Source organism: Sphaerodactylus townsendi, unplaced genomic scaffold (genome assembly GCF_021028975.2).
Source record: "Sphaerodactylus townsendi isolate TG3544 unplaced genomic scaffold, MPM_Stown_v2.3 scaffold_23, whole genome shotgun sequence".
In the NCBI taxonomy this organism is placed as follows: domain Eukaryota; kingdom Metazoa; phylum Chordata; class Lepidosauria; order Squamata; family Sphaerodactylidae; genus Sphaerodactylus; species Sphaerodactylus townsendi.
The window spans coordinates 419,544-437,024 of record NW_025950396.1 but is presented as its reverse complement, the minus strand read 5'-3'; the positions used below and the strand labels follow the sequence as shown (position 1 = coordinate 437,024).

General features: G+C 48.2%; 1 protein-coding gene across 1 annotated transcript in view; it reads right to left on the bottom strand.

The window, feature by feature from the left end:
* Positions 1–17,481, bottom strand: part of TBX15 (T-box transcription factor 15) — a 173,303-nt gene that overhangs the window by 64,395 nt on the left and 91,427 nt on the right. The window contains exons 3-5 of the mRNA XM_048482794.1: positions 7,051–7,152; positions 4,855–5,026; positions 3,042–3,209 (exon numbers count right to left, since the gene is read on the bottom strand). Coding sequence (XP_048338751.1) covers positions 3,042–3,209; positions 4,855–5,026; positions 7,051–7,152 — 442 coding nt within the window. The remainder of the gene's footprint in view (positions 1–3,041; positions 3,210–4,854; positions 5,027–7,050; positions 7,153–17,481) is intronic.

Sequence of the window (17,481 nt, the reverse complement as noted above, 5' to 3'; positions counted from 1 at the left end):
CCTCCAAGCACCCTCAACCCCACCCTGGACTCCCCACTCCCTTCCCCCCCCCCACTGGCTGGGAGCAGCCTGCAGTCTCTTCTGACCTCCCCTCGGGCAGGCCAAAAGAGACTGCAGTCCCGGCCTTGGAGACTTTCTTTTATAAGCACTGAGGCCGGGGGTGGGGCTTGGGGAGCAGAAAGTCCCACCCCTTCCTGCTCCCCAAGCCCCACCCCCTGACCTCAGTGCTTATAAAAGAAGGTCTCCGAGGCCGGGACTGCAGTCTCTTCTGGCCTGCCCGGAGGGGAGGTCAGAAGAGACTGCAGGCTGCCGGCTGGGAGCCTAGCCGGCAGGGGGAGTCTGAGGGAGGGGAGGGGAGGTGGGCACCCTAGACCTTGTCCATGTCCATGGTGACATGGGCGGGGTCTAGGACAGTGGGGTGGAGCCTGGGGAATCAGGGAGCGGAGCTAGGGGTGGGGGCAGAGGGGGGTGGTGGAGCCTGGGGGGTGTCCTGGAGACAATTTGTCTCCCGTCGCCATTTACCCCTGGTACGCTTCTGCCCCAGAGGAACTGATCTCTATAGTCTCTGGAAAAACTGTAACTGCTACTTGGGGGCGGGCAACAGCGGAGGAGGCTCATGGAAGATGCCATCAGGTACTCAGGAACCAAAATTCAACCGCAGCCAATTCACAAGCAGAACTCAACAGGGAAAACTGCACCGGAGAACACTGGTTGATTTCTGAGACCTGACAAGAGATTGGGCTAGCCCAGGGGTCGGGAACCTTTTAGACTCAAAGAGCCATTTGGGCCCATTTTCCCCGGAAAAGAAAATTCATGGAGCCGCACCCTGACTTCCTTCTCTTCCTCTGTGGGCGGACGGAGGCGCGGGGGGGGAGGCAGCGGAGGCTGTTGTTTCGACTCTGCTGCTTCTGTTGCTGCTTCGGCTGGTTTCACTTTCACCGCTGTTGCGGCTCCTTCCCCCTCCCTTCTTCGACCTGTCAAAAAATCCCCTGCGTTGCCAACTCCAGGGCTGAGCTGTTTCGGGGATTTTTGGGCTAACGGCTGGTGCTGGCTTTCTTTGGGGCGGCGGTGAGGCCACTTTCTTCTCTTCTGGAGGGGCGGCGCTGAGGCCGCTTTCTCTCCCCGGGGCGGCAGCACGGAGGCCGCTTTCTCTTTGGGGGGCGGTGGCGCGGAGCCGCTTCTCTGGGGGGTGGCGGCGAAGGCCGCTTGCGGCGGCGGCGGGGAGGTTGCCTGGCCGGGACGGCGGCACGGCGGCAGTCTCTGGGCGGGGGAAGGGGGCGGAATCCCACGCTGCCCAGGAAGGGGCGTGGAGCCGCACCACAGGCTCTAAAGAGCCGTTTGCGGCTCGCGAGCCGCAGGTTCCCGACCCCTGGGCTAGCCTGAAATACCCAGTTCAGGTCTCAATTGTGAACCCTCCTTTAGGTTGAATAGGGCTTTTCCGTGGCCAAAGGCACAGAGAGGAAAGACTAAAGCCCCTGCTCCTCTGCGCCATGCTCATTGGCCGAACTGGGCCTTTGCCACTTTTCTGAAACATGGACCAGACAACACACTAGGAACTGGCCCTTAGAAGAGCCACAGGTGACACATCAAAGTGCCCTCAAGTGAGCATCACTGCCCATATCCCTTGCCTGGGAAAAGTCTCAGGTTCAACCTCAAGCACTCCCAGATAATAGGATCTCAGGTTGCCAAAAGCAGCCACTCAAGAGCCTTGGGAATGACTGCTGGTCGGGGCAGGCGGTCATAAACCAGGGGAACCAATGATAAGCCTCACAATATGGCTCTTTCACATCATGGCGTTTGGATTTGGATTTTGTCTCTGAATCCACAGAGTGACTTGGAACCGCTGACAACTTTGGAAATGCCTACACTCAGCCAATGAGCAGAATTGGGAAAAGACGGTGTTGATGGGAGCGGCTCATTCCTTACCCCAAAATTCCTATGCAAAAAACCCTAACCTTCTCTGCTTTCCATAAACTCTCTGATCTAACTTTTCTCATGGGGGAGAGTCAAAAAGTGGAATCTTGCAGCCGCAACCTGAAATGGTAGAGTCCACTCTGACTGCCCCAGGACTTTACCACCTTGTTTCACTGCATGCGTAGACCACGATTCATTATAACTGGTCGCCACATCTCAAAAAGGATATCGAAGAGTTAGAAAAAGTGCAGAGAAGGGCAATGAGGATGATTGAAGGACTGGAGCACCTTTCTTATGAGGAGAGGCTGCAGCATTTGGGACTCTTTAGTTTGGAGAGAAGACGTCTGAGGGGGAATATGATTGAAGTCTATAAAATTATGCATGAGGTAGAAAATGTTGACCGAGAAAATTTTCTCTCTCTTTCTCACAATACTAAAACCAGGGGGCATACATTGAAAATGCTAGGGGGAAGAATTAGGACTAATAAAAGGAAACATTGTTTTCATGCAACATGGTGTTTGGAATATGCTGCCACAGGGGGTGGTGATGGCCACTAACCGGGATAGCTTTAAAAGGGGCTTGGACAGATTTATGGAGGAGAAGTCGATCTTTGGCTACCAATCTTGATCCTCCTTGATCTGAGATTGCAAATGCCTTAGCAGACCAGGTGTTTGGGAGCAGCAGCAGCAGCAGAAGGCCATTGCTTTCACATCCTGCATGTGAGCTCCCAAAGGCACCTGGTGGGCCACTGCGAGTAGCAGAGTGCTGGACTAATGGACTCTGGTCTGATCCAGCAGGCTCTTTCTTATGTTCTTACGTTCTTAATGTTGCCTGTAGCAATGGCATGATGCTGCTTTCCTCAAATGATGCTGTGCTACTCCATGGATTAGGAGTAAAATATTGACAGCAAGTAACTCCAGGTTCAAGTTTGCACAACTAATTTTGACTACCCATCTCCCACCTGCCTCTCCTGGAAAAGGAATGTTCATTTCCCCCCAGCTCATTTGCCCAGCTGTTGGGGCTGTTTAGCGCAACCACGTTTCGCTCCTCTCGTCGGGATGAGGGGGGATCACACCCTCAAGGTGAAAGAGAAAATGGGTTGACGGGGACGCCATTTGTTTGGTTACCTGCTGGTTCTGATAAGCCGTGACCGTGGTGAAGACTGTCTCCGGGAAGTTGAAGGTTTTCACCCCATCCCCGGCAGGGACAGGCTTTGTGGGGGACAGCTCACTGCTGAAATCCTTGCGGATCACGTGGATGCGTGGTTGATACTTGTGCATCGAGTGCAGGATTATCTTTTGAAACAATTAAAAAAATGAAAGAAAGGAAGGGGAGAATTATTTGAACGGCACTGTTCTGGCGACTTTACAATTGAGATTTATGAATAGCACCAAAGACCCCTAACTTTGACCCCCTAACATTATAATCTCGATAATAATGGCATCGTCCATACCCTCCACAGCGTTGGCTGCTTTCCTAGCGCAAAGCCTGCTTCTAGAAAAACAGCCATGTCCAGACAAGAAGGGCCCACTCACAATTTATGGCACAACCAGGGCAGACACAATTGGGTTACTCATGGAGGAGGGGAAGTTGCCCCAGCATAGTGTTCCCGGGACTTGAGACCAGAGAGCTTGTAGAAGGAAGATTACAGTTTACAGCAATGGTTTTCAAAGTGGGGATTGGGACCCAACAGGGATTGCAATTCTCTTGCAGTTGAGATGTGAAGCCAGGAGAGAAGAGGAGGGGAATAGGGTAAGCCAGAAGACTGAGCCCTGCGGGGGCAGGGCAGGATAGAAGTCAAACAAACAAACAAACAAACAAATAAGACTTGAGGACAAATATAGGTTGGCCTCTAGATAATACGTGCATAGTTTAGGTTTGCCTCTGCATAATATGTGACAGAAATAATGCTACCTGTCAATAAGGATTCTGATCAATACTCGACATGAAAACACAAACTCGTTCCAGGTGAACTCATGTGAGATTCTAGTGTTTTATGGGAGATTTATGTGTTTCGTATTGGGGAAAGTGGTATGGAGTTGTTTGGCAGCTAAATTTTGAAAAGTAGAGCAAGTGGGTTTTAAAAAGCATGCAAACTCCTGGCTTACATTGACAGTCCTCCAGTGAGGGCAGGAGATCCTGCTGGCAGGCCAGTGACATAGGGGCTTTCCCCACTACAGAAGGGAGCTAAGGTCGACTTGGTTCCCTTCAGTGGAGGGCGATTCCAGGCTGTCCCCACAGCAACTGAGTTGGCCCCCTGGAACCGAGCTAAGTGGGCGGGATCATCTTGGTGCCTGTTTCGCTCCTCGATCGTGATTGGCGCTTGTGTTACGGCGGGAAACGGGAGCGTTCTTTTTTTTTTACAGTTTTTACAGTTTACAGTTACATGCGCTTTCTGCCCACCATGACTCTCCCGTTCTGCACATGCCACAAAAGCGGCTCGTGATTGGTTGAACGGATGAGGTGTCGTTTCGATGCTTCCTCACTTCGAAGCGGTATCGACCTTGTTCCGGCAGAAAAGTGTATTTCATAACTGCGACAAGGATGTCGCAGTTCTGAGGGGGGGGGGGAACTGAGACAAAACAATGTTGAGCTCGGTGGCAGTGGGGATTCACTGAGGCGAACCTAGGTAAAAACCAGTTCAACTCTGTCAGTGGGGAAAGCCCCAAAGTATCAGTTCTAGGGTCAAAGCTGGAAGTGATGTCATGCCTCTCTAGGACTCCCCAGATACAGTATGGTAAACCTATAGAATTTTCAGCAATTCCTAGAGAGGACTAATGTCACTGACAGGTTTTCCCTGGAAGGGCTACCATCAATGTGCTATCATGCCCACGCCCGCCACTCTCAGTCTGCCACTGGTTGCCAAGATGGGCAGGGCCAACTTAGCTAAGGCTTGTAGTGAGGAAGCAAAGGGCTTGTCTTGAAACGAAAGGCACTTACATGGCCTTGGTCATCCAGCTCGTTGTTGGTCAGTTTGAGTTTATCAAAGCTGACAACCTGCCTCATCCAGGTATCTCCAGACGCCAACGAGTCGGGGTGGATGTAAACCCTGGGGGGCACAGGGGAGTCCGCATTGCCTGCCACCATCCACTTGGAGCTGTGGTACACATACCTGAGAGGGACACAGAAAAGAGCTTTCGTTACTTGTGGGGTGGGGGTGGGGGTGGGGGGGAAGAGACACCTGTAGCTTCTTTCTCCTTGCGAGCTTTTCTTCTGCGCTCACCAAAGAGCGTTCAGGCCCTGTGATTATGTGCACAGGAAGGAAACTAAGTGCTTCATCTCAAATGGAAACCAGATGATACCTGGAACTACTTCCTTGTTTTTGCATCTCTCTATTAATCCTCTTTTCCAATTACTGCCTCAAGAAAACTTTGCACACGGGGCACGCTAATTGGTTAACCCCCCTAATCCACAGATGAAAGCTCTTAGATCTACTAGGGAATTGTTCATTGCTTGCAGATGCCTTCCTGAGCGTGGGCTGCACCTGCAGAGGCCTTTTCTTTCTCCGACTGAGCTGGGGCAGTCTGTGTTTTCATCTTTCAAAAATGTCATCTGTCCCGCTTGTGTGCTGCAACGTTGTGAGCGGCTGTGATTGTGATGGCCGCCAAATTTCCTCAAGGGCGTAGCCTGAGCTCCTTGCATTGCAACGCGCCGGGATGACCATGTGAACTTGGACTGAGACAACAACTGCCGCTTGCGCACTGGTGAAATCGAAGGAAGAAGAAGGGAAAGGAGCGGCTCTGGAGCTGAGCAGCAAAACTCAGGGCCGATTCTCCTCCCAGTATCATCAGGCCTGCACCATGCTTGGCTTGGCAGCTCGCAAGTACACAGCCTTGGAGCAGATGGCCCAACCATTATCATCGTCCAAGGCCACGAGGCCTCTTTCATTCGCTCGCAAGTAACTAGCAATAGTGCTTAACTGCTACTTCTTATCTGCCTTCCTGAAGAGGTAGTCTGCCTGTCCCAAAAACAATGTCTCTTTCTCGCTGTCCTTTCACGTTCTGTGGGGGTGGATTCTGGGTTGACTCAAACTATCAGGTGTATACTTGGGGCCAGAGAGTCAAACTTCAGTTTCGGCTATCTGGCCGTGGGGCTGACACAGTTCTAAATAAAGTTCTTGAATCTACTGTGAGTCTTATTACTGACTGGAGTACCAGACCCTTACACAGTACACCCAAGCAATTGCTGAAGGGGGTGTCTGGGACTGTGGCACCACAGGGACTCAGCTTGATCCCAGCCATCAGGGGTATGGCAGTGGATGGGCATTCTTTACCACAGAAGGGGAAATTCCTAAAGCATTGCCTGACATCACATCCTCCGCAAACTCCACTCTTCCCAGGCACTGCCTCACAAATTTCCTGGCATCTGTTAGGGCTAGACAGTGTTGAGAACCTTACGGGTTACTGAGGCCGAATTCCAACTAAAAATTTAATCTATATACAACCAAGTTTCAAAAGAATCGGCACCTTTTCATCCAGGTTCCAACATCCTCACAACAGCATGTTTCTAGTGAAGACGTCTAGGCCTGCCCCTTGGGGGTTGCCTGCTGTCAGGGGTGCAATTGTTAAGCTAGCAGCACCAAAATTTCAGAGTATCTTTAGAATACCCACCTGATGAAACCAACCAGGTTTGGTGAAGTTTGGTTCATGGGGGCCAAAGTTATGGACCCTCAAATGTGTAGCCCCATTGGAAACAATGGGGACACCCTCTTTGAGAGTCCGTAGCTTTGGACCCCCTGGACCAAACTTCACAAAACCTGGGTGGTATCAGTAGGAGGCTCTCTTGATATTACCACTCAGTTTTGGTGAGGTTTGGTTCATAGAGGCCAAAGTTATGGACATTCAAATGTGTAGCCCCCATCTCCTATTAGCTCCCATTGGAGTGTTTTTTTCAAAAAGGTGCATATACAAGCAGGTCCAGGAAAATCCTGTGATGGGGGTGGGGGGTGGGAGGAGCGCCAGAAACGGGACTGATCTGTGGGCAGTGGGGAGATCGTGAGGAAACCTGGATAATCCCAGGATTCATCAACAGTGGGAAATCACCCCATATGTCCCTTGCTTGTTAACCTGGGAGTGCAGTTCTTAATTTAATTCGTGCCAAATGACGTCCTTCAGGGAAGTCTTCCAAAGTCCTTACCTGTATCTCTTGTTATCTACAGGAACGATGTCCATGGCAATGTAATACTGCTGGTGAGGGTCCAACCCTGTAATCTTCACTCTCATCGCAGGAAACATTCTCCTGCAAACGTAGAAAGGGAACAATGAGTAGCTCACGAGAGATGCCTTTGCCAAGACAGGAAAATATTGGAAAGGATCAGAAGAAATCTCAACAAATTCAAATCGGGGATGACATGAACTTGTCTCATTCTGGGTGGCGGTGTGGATCCATCTACCTCTGAATTGTCTACTTCAATCCAGGCTCAACGGCAGAGACTTCTTCCAGCTCTGCTGGATAATTAGGAAAGGAATTGATAATAAAATTGCAAAGATTGCCATGCCCTTATATAAAGCAGTGGTGCGACCGCACTTGGAGTACTGGAGTACAGAGAAGTGCAGAGAAGGGCAATGAGGATGACTGAGGGACTGGAGCACCTTCCTTATGAGGAGAGGCTGCAGCGTTTGGGACTCTTTAGTTTGGAGAGGAGACGTCTGAGGGGGAATATGATTGAAGTCTATAAAATTATGCATGGGGTAGAAAATGTTGACAGAGAGAAATTTTTCTCTCTTTCTCACAATACTAGAACCAGGGGGCATTCATTGAAAATGCTGGGGGGAAGAATTAGGACTAATAAAAGGAAACACCTCTTCACGCAACGTGTGATTGGTGTTTGGAATAGGCTGCCACAGGAGGTGGTGATGGCCACTAACCTAGATAGCTTTAAAAGGGGCTTGGGCAGATTTATGGAGGAGAAGTCGATTTATGGCTACCAATCTTGATCCTCCTTGATCTGAGATTGCAAATGCCTTAACAGTCCAGGTGCTCAGAAGCAACAGCCGCAGAAGGCCATTGCTTTCACATCCTGCCTGTGAGCTCCCAATGGCACCTGGTAGGCCACTGCGAGTAGCAGAGAGCTGGACTAGATGGACTTTGGTCTGATCCAGCTGGCTTGTTCTTATGTTCTTATGCTTGAAATCCTGAACACTGGGGTTGTTAGTGACAGAACCTGGCCCCTTGGGCATGCAAAGGACGTGCTCTGCCATATGGCCTCGGCCCAATATCCATACTTTCTGAAAAGAAGGCAAAATCCTTTCGGAGATGGGCATTTCATTCCCTCCCCAGTAGAGTTGCCAGCTCTGAGTTGGGGAATACCTGGAGATTTGGGGAGCTGGAGCCTGAGGAAGGGCAGGGAAGGGACTTCCCTGGGGTAAAATGCCACAAAGTTCACCTTCCAAAGCAGCCATTCTCTCCAGGTAATCTGATCTCTGGAGATCAGCTGCAATCCCAGGAGATCTCCAGCTACCTCCTGGAGATTGGAAACTCTAACCCCCAGACACTAGGCAGCATCTGCCTCTTCTCTCAAGAAGATGTTTGCACTGTCATCAGTAATGGGCAAAGACAATACAGAGTCACAGAAGGCACAAATCCATTTGGTACGAAATGAAATCAGGATGGAAGAATTTCACAAAGAAGAAGAGTTTGGATTTATATCCCCCCTTTCTCTCCTGTAGGAGACTCAAAGGGGCTGACAATCTCCTTTCCCTTCCCTCCCCTCACAACAAACACCCTGTGAGGTAGGTGGGGCTGAGAGAGCTCAGAAGAACTGTGACTAGCCCAAAGTCTCCCAGCTGGCGTGTGTGGGAGTGCACAGGCTAATCTGAATTCCCCAGATAAGCCTCCACAACTCAAGCGGCAGAGCTGGGAATCAAACCCGATTCCTCCAGATTAGAATGCACCTGCTCTTAACCACTACGCCACTGCTGCTCCTTTGCAAAACAGTTGACTCCTCCCTTGGGACAGGAGGAAAAAGTTCAATCTGTGATCTCACAGATGGGGCAGTGTCCCAAAAGGTGCACTAAGCTCTCGCAAGCCCATTGGCTCTTCCCTGGGCCTAGAGGTGGCCTCCTTTTCTTGCTCCATGTGGTGCCTGAGGGCATTTAGTATTTTTATTTTTATTTTTCAGTAGTAACAAAGTCCAAGAAGAACAATAGAAACGAGAAGTTCAATAATAAATGGAAAGAAAACGGATTTTATTTTAATGACAGTCCCCTCGCACATTCGGAACGTTTGCTTTTTTTCTGAAGACTTGACTTTGGATCACAGATTCTCAGCACAGCTTCACATGGTCACTTTCCCCATCACCGCCCTTTGTTCATTCTTTTTTAAACAGATGTTGACAAGGATCAACCAAGGGGCCTTTCCCCACTTACCGTAAGCCCCGCGCTACTTGAGGAGAGTAGCGCGGGGTTCCTCCTCCCTCCCCACGGCAGGGGCGGCCACAGCGCAGCCGCCCCGACACTGCCGCTGTCGCGCCCCCTTAGCGCGCGGCATCCCAGGCACTCTTCCGAACGGCACCTTTTGACGACCCCGCACAGAGCATGGGGTCGTGGGGACGCCTGGGCGCGCGCCTGGGATGCCGCGCGCTGAGAGCAGCGCATGGCATAGGGGGGATGGAAGGGAGTGGGGAAAGGCCCAAGGATGTGTTTTGTCCCGCAGCTTGGCAGGAGGAGGAACTGAAATGGCTTATTTTCCTCGTCTGACAAAGGGAGCCGTGGGTTTTGAAAGTTCATACCCTCCAAATGTTGTTGGTCTCTCAGGTGCTAATCTAAATGTTCCACTGCTGACCAACACAGTTATCCTCTGAAACTTCTCCAGCCGTGTCTTTCTAAAGTGCCCGGCTTGCCTCCCTGCTCCACTCCCAAATCCGAGAGTGTTTGCTTGCGGTAACTGGATCTCTTTTCCGTGTTCTTGCATTACCACCTGGGGAAGCCAGAATGATTCACTAAGTTCTAAGCCCCACGAATGCTGCCGACGGATATAGGCACACCAACTGTGCAAGGACAAAGACCGCATATATATACACGGCTAATTTTCAGCGTGCATGACCTGCCCAAAGAGGACAGCAAAAATAATCCGAGCAAACTAGTCAGTAAATCGCAAGCGTGCATTGATCGTGGCCCTCTGCCAAGTCGCTCTGCTGAATGGCACCAGCAAACAGTGACAGAAATGTTCAAAAGGCTTGCTTGTTTTGAATTGGGAGCAAATTGCCACCACTACTGTGCAAGAAGAAGAAGAAGAAGAAGAAGAAGAAGAAGAAGAAGAAGAAGAAGAAGAAGAAGAAGAGGAGGAGGAGGAGGAGGAGGAGGAGGAGGAGGAGGAGGAGGAGGAGTAGTTTGGATTTATATCCCCCCTTTCTCTCCTGTAGGAGACTCAAAGGGGCTTACTAACTCCTTTCCCTTCCCCCCTCCCTCCCAACAAACATCCTGTGAGGTAGGTGGGGCTGAGAGAGCTCAGAGGTCACCCAGTTGGCGTGCGTTGGAGTGCACAGGCTAAACTGAATTCCCCAGATAAGCCTCCACAGCTCAAGTGGCAGAGCGGGGAATCAAACCCAATTCCTCCAGGTTAGAGTATACCTGCTCTTAACCACTACACCACTGCTGCCCCAGTTCAAGGGGCTTGAACTGGCTCTGAATGGACATTCCAAAGAAGAGTGAGTCTGCAACTCCAGTTTTCAAACACAGATTCCTCCCCAGCACTGTCAATGGGGTTTTAGCCAGATCTTTCAACGCCAAAGTCAAAAGTCCCCCTTCTATTCTGAAAGCAACATTACATTCTTATGGACATTGCAATAAAGATCACTTGTGAAAAATCATCATTTCATATTCTTTGCTTCAAAGCTCGCCTTGAGCTTCACCCAATTGCACATTTCTATGTCATTTTGAACACTCTAAACTATTTTGCTCAATTAATTCAGGAATCCTCACGACAACCTGGCAAGGTAGATCAGTGGTACTCCCCTAGTACCGAAAAATGCAAAAAAGAGGAAATTGTATAGTGATTGGTTGTGGTGGGTTTTCTGTGCTGGGTGGCCGTGGTCTGGTAGATCTTGTTCCTAATGTTTCGCCTGCATCTCTGGCTGGCACCTTCAGAGGTGCATCACAGAGAGAAGTGTAGCACACTTCTCTCTGTGCTACACCTCTGAAGATGCTAGCCACAGCAACCCCAGCATCCCCACACAGCCTGAAAAGCCCACAACAACCAATCGAGTCTGGCTGTGAAAGCCTTCGACAATACATTGCATAGTGAGTTTATAGCCATTACACTTCATGGAGGGCAGTTCTATCAGTAGCTGTGAGAAGAAGAAGAAGAAGAAGAAGAAGAAGAAGAAGAAGAAGAAGAAGAAGAAGAAGAAGAAGAAGAAGAAGAAGAAGAAGAAGAAGAAGAAGAAGAAGAAGAAGAAGAAGAAGAAGAAGAAGAAGAAGAAGAAGAAGAAGAGGAGGAGGAGGAGGAGGAGGAGGAGTTGTTGTTGTTGTTGTTGTTGTTGTTGTTGTTTGGATTTATATCCCCCCTTTCTCTCCTGCAGGAGACTCAAAGGGGCTTACAATCTCCTTGCCTTTCCCCCCTCACAACAAACACCCTGTGAGGTAGGTGGGGCTGAGAGAGCTCCGAGAAGCTGTGACTAGCCCAAGGTCACCCAGCTGGCGTGTGTGGGAGTGCACAGGCTAATCTGAATTCCGCAGATAAGCCTCCACAGCTCAGGCGCCAGAGCGGAGAATCAAACCCGGTTCCTCCAGATTAGATACACGAGCTCTTAACCTCCTACGCCACTGCTGCTGGAGATGACCTCCATTGTCTGAAGCAGAATACCTCTAGATACCAGGTGCTGGGGTCAAAGCATGAGAGCAGAGTTTTCATGGTGTCCTGCTTGAAAATCATCCCCAAGGACTCTGGTGGACATGCAGGATCACTCTAGGGACTTTGGGTCTGCTCCTGCAGGGATCTGAGTGCTCTTTTACCAGCGCTTGGTCAGCATGTTTCCATTTGGGTAATTTCACCAGAAGAGCAGAGAAACAACCGGAATAGGGTGGTAAAATGACTAACCCCAGAGCAATCATTGGAATGATATGAGGTCAGACCTATCTGACTGGGTTCAGGAAAGCAGTGACACCGTGTTTTCCCGAAAATAAGACAGTGTCTTATATTAATTTTTGCTCCCAAAGATGCGCTACGTCTTATTTTCAGGGGATGTCTTATTTTTCTGTGTTCTGTTCGATGGGCATGCTTCCAAACAAAAACTTTGCTACGTCTTCCTTTCGGGGGATGCCTTATATTTCGCACTTCAGCAAAACCTCTACTACGTCTTATTTTCTGGGGATGTCTTATATTCGGGGAAACAGGGTAAGTCCGGGGAAAGATGGTTCAGGAGCGAACCAGGAAAAGAGAGGAAACCGTGGCTGAACGGAGTGGATCGTGTTGGGAGGGCCCCTGGAAAAGCGGGGGAGTTCAAAACACCCAGGGACGCTTCTTAATCAATATTCTGCCACAGCCACGGCCTTTCCCTTCCACCAGGGTCGTACCCTGACACAATTGACATCACATCTCTTTTCTGCATCTCTGACTGACTGGATAAAGGGAAGCTGATCATGAAATGGAGGGAAGATGTCATCAGATCATTTGCGAACCAGCTCAGAACAGCGTGAAAGAAATAGTCTGTGGGATATTTGTGATCTACTGCTCCACCTAGCTGCCACTGCCTCTATTTCATCACCTTAAAGCTGGGGGGGGGGGTTGCCCCCTGCAGAAAAGCTACATGTTGGCCATGGCATCTCATTTTCTTCTTAAGGATGTTCACGGGACAGCAGAAGACCTCCCTAATGCTAAGGCGGCTCTGGCTAGTTAAAACCAACAGCATCTAAGCTGCTTAGCCTCCAAGATCTGATGAGATCAGGCTAACCTGGGCCATCTGACCCTTAATACTAGCTATTATTAGAATGTGACTGCCCTTTACATTCAACCATGCTCACTGCATAAGCACATGGAAGAATGAGAACTTCGTTTTCATTGTCATTTCCTTTGTCTCGATTAGCAACTTGGACATTAAACCCAATGAGGTGCCTCCAGAGAACTCTGAGGAATAACAAATAACAATATCACCATCTGAGGAAGAGGAGGAATTCAATTATTCCACTGTGCAGCAATACCTGCTCTTGGAACTAATCCTTTTAATATATCAGTAGCTTCGACTTTCCTCATTAGGAGACCAACAGAGTCATCCTTCTAAGTCATAGGTGTCAAACTCGCGCCCTCCAGATGTTATGGACTACAGTTCCCATCATCCCCTGCCAGCATGATGCTGGCAGGGGATGATGGGAACTGTAGTCCACAACATCTGGAGGGCCGCAAGTTTGACACAGGTGTTCAAAGTCCTTCAGGGAATTTCAAAAGTTGACTTATGTTGAAAAGGTCACTAGAGTGTATTTCTTCACTCCTTGCCTGTGGCCACCAATATATCACCCACAGTCATGGCATCAGATGGCAAATTGTCCTAGATGCTATAGACGGGGGGGGGGGGGGATATGTAGGGAGTTGAGTGTGTGGTGGCGGCGGCTCTGCGCTCAAAGCAGCCCGGAAAACGACTCTCAGTTGAACTCTACAGCTGTTGGGAGCAACGTCTCACTGCTTTGGAACTATCCATGGTCCTGCTAGTTGATCTAGACTCTGCTTATGACCTGTGCCTGCCTTATTTCTTTTCCCAGCAATCTGCTGCCCCCTCTTGAAACAGAGATCACAGAGGTTGTCCTGGTTCAGATCTGTGAATTACCAGATCCCACACCTTATTGCATCAATGAATGGGCAAACAAGAGTTGGCCAAGTATAATTTGTGAACCAGCTTTTTGACCCGGGGGTCAGATGAGGATCGCATCTGTTTTCTCTTGGTGGATGTAAACTAAGCAGTTACATGGTTCTTTCATATCTTAATTCATTAAATTAAGGAAAAGGTTTGTGCATGCCATCCCTCAAAAATATACCTGTCAGTCCTATTTTTGTTCATGGGATTGATTATAGGGTTTTATCACATTGTATATTTATCTTATTGTATTCCTTTTATCAATATGGTTTTATGTTGTCATATATCAGTAAATCCTTTTCTAAAAGGACATGAGAACATGCAAATGTATATCATGGCCTTAGTCTGAAACTTGGCTGCAAAGATATATACCATAACTGTGACAGACAATAAGCCAACCACCAAATCTGGGTGAAAATAATGTCCATCAGTCAACATTTATTATGCTCAAGAGATCAGTCAACAACAATTCAACAGCACTCTTTGCATACAAAGGTAAAATTAACATACAGAGATTAAAATGCACAACTTTATCATGCTGCCCTTAGTTATACATGAAGCTTATTTAAAAGATTGGAATATCTGCTTTCTTACAGACAAAGTGTCAGCGCAGAATTTGGCCACTTTAGAGGTCTCTGCAAGGAGGAGATATGTGAAGAGTTTTTCAGGTCTTCCTGGGAACTCAACTAGAATAGGGATGAGATAGGTGGACTAGTCGTTCTTATAAAGTGGACATTATGATGAAGAAGAAGAAGAAGGAGAAGGAGAAGGAGGAGAAGGAGAAGAAGGAGAAGAAGGAGAAGGAGAAGGAGAAGGAGAAGGAGAAGGAGAAGGAGAAGAAGAAGAAGAAGAAGAAGAAGAAGAAGAAGAAGAAGAAGAAGAAGAAGAAGAAGAAGAAGAAGAAGAAGAAGAAGAAGAAGAAGAAGAAGAAGAAGAAGAAGAAGAAGAAGAAGAAGAAGAAGAAGAAGAAGAAGAAGAAGAAGAAGAAGAAGAGCTGGATTTATATCCCCCCTTTCTCTCCTGTAAGGAGACTCAAAGGGGTTTACAAACTCCTTTCCCATCCCTTCCCTCACAACAAACACCCTGTGAGGTAGGTGGGGCTGAGAGAGCTCAGAAGAATTGTGACTAACCCAAGGTCACCCAGCTGGTGACCTTGTTCCACCATTACATGTTCCACTTTTCTGACAATGTTCAATTAGCAAGAACACAGACGTTGAAGGTAGGGAATATATATGTATCTCCCTTCCAGTAGCACTGAGGGCAGCCAATCAAAACGAGCAAGGGTGAAAGTTCTATGGTATTTGGGGAATTCTAAAGCAGAAAGCTAGTTTGCTGCCACAAAGTTTTGGCTATGATTTCTCACCACCAAACAGAGGTGTGCCCAAGCTCTATCAGTTTGAAGAACTGTATTCCAGACTCATTGCTTAAGTATTTCTTCAGCTCTCAAGAACCTGCAATGGCATATTGCTTAAGGTGAGAAGTCGAGAAATTGTATTTTATTTTCAACCTCATTCACTCAACTTAAAGGGCACATATCTGAGAGAATTAAGAGGGTTAATCCAGATGGGTTAAGGTTTAGCTTGAGCCAAAATAGTAGTAGTAGTAGTAGTAGTAGTAGTAGTAGTAGTAGTAGTAGTAGTAGTAGTAGTAGTAGTAGTAGTAGAAGAAGACGAAGAAGACGAAGAAGACGAAGAAGACGAAGAAGACGAAGAAGACGGCAACGACTACTACTCCTGTAAGGAGTCTCAAAGCAGCTTACAAACTCCTTCCCTTTCTTGCTGCACAACAGACACCTTGTGAAATAGGTGGGCTTGAGAGAGTTCTGAGAGAACTGTGGCTGGTCCAAGAACACCCAGCAGGAATTTAGGAGTGGGGAAGGAAATCTGGTTCACCAGATAAGAGTCTGTCACTCTGGGGAAGGAGTGGGGAATCAAACCTGGTTCTCCAGATTAGAGCCCACTGCTCTTAACCACTACATCACATTGGCTTTATACAAACTATCAAGGAATTTTAGAGGTGGCAGAAGGTCAGAAACCATACTCTGGCAGGGTATGGAACCTTGTAGTGACTTTCCATCAATGAAATGGCAGTAACAGGGAAATTATTAATTGAATTTCTTATCTCCAGCTCCTTGAAAATCTGACATTTTACATTAGGCTCCCAGAAGTCTATTTGACCAGTTATTGATAAGGTCTCCATGTGTATCTTTCTTCAGTGCATGAGGTCCACCCACACAACTTCCTCTATCTAGAATCATAGAATCATAGAGTTGGAAGAGACCCCAAGGGCCATCAAGTCCAACCCCCTGCAATGCAAGAACACACAATCAAAGCACTCCCGACATATGGTCATCCAGCCTCTGTTTAAAAACCTCCAAAGAAGGAGACTTCACCACTCCGAGTCAGTGAATTCCACTGTCGAACAGCCCTGATGGTCAGGAAGTTCTTCCTAATGTTTAGGTGGAATCTCTTTTCCTTCACCTTGAATCCATTACTCCTTGTCCTAGTCCTTGAGGCACCAGAAAACAAGCTTGCTCCCAGGGTAGCCCTCATCTCCTTAGTTCCCATTGGAAGAATGGGAGATAGGGACGCCTTTGGGGTCCTGGCCCCTAAACAAACCTCACTAAGCTTGGAGGGTATCATAAGGACAGCTCTCTGATGATGCCTGAAATTTTGGTGCTGATATGTTTAAAAGATAAGCCGAGGCGTGAAAAAAAACCCCAAAAAATAAAAAACGCATCCGAGATCCCATGGATTCGGATCTGTTAGGATTCGAGTTCAGATTCGTCCGGAATCCGTCGAGACTTTGCTCCTCTCTTGACATGACATCCCTTCAAATATTTAAACATGTCTATCATGTCACCCCTTAACCTCTCATAGGAACAAAATCTGTAAGCTCCAGGAGTTCCCAAATCCTGACGCTGCTAGTGCATCTGTGAAGCTACCTTTTGGGCAGGCTGACTGCCTATTCTCATCACTTCTCATGTGTTCCATTCCCTTGGAGAACGAGGCCAGCAGCACAGAGATCTTGAAGCACAGAGATCTTCTTGAAGCACTGACAGAAAACTAGCAACAATTCCTGTAATTGTAATAGGACAGAGGTCTGCAACCTGTGGCTCTCCAGATGTTCATGGACTACAATTCCCATCAGCCCCTACCAGCATGGCCAATTGGCTAATCTCCTCACTGAAAGTCTTTTGGAGTTCTATCAGTCTGCTAGGGCTTTCGATGGACTATAAATAGTCTTCTGCAGGTGGGTAGGGGAGTATTTTGGGTTTGTTATTTCATTTTGGTTGCAACTTGTCATGCTTTGATTGTTATGGCAAGCCACATAGTAGTGTAGCAAGTGACCCATTACAATCCTGTTTGGGGCCTGTGTTTGGAGCTGGGATGGCTTGACTTGTGTTGGTCTTCATTTAATGTACGGCAAGGGGTGATTACACCAGTCAATGTTCTTGGATCTATCAGCCTTTGTCACAGTTGACCATTCCATTCTTATATATTGGTTTGAATATGGAGCTACCATTAAGGGAATAGGCTTTGGCCGGTTCAGTTTTTTCTGTCTGATTGGTGCAGAGAGGTAAGCTGTAGTACTGCAAATTCAAGTTCTGCTCATGACCTCGGGTTTGATCCCAACAGAAGTCAGTTTCAGGTAGCTGGCTCAAAATTGACTCAGTCTTCCATCCTTCCAAGGTCAGTAAAATGAGTACCCAGCTTGTTGGGGATAAAGTGTGTAGACGACTGGGCAAGGCAATGACAAACCACCCTGTAAACATAGTCTGC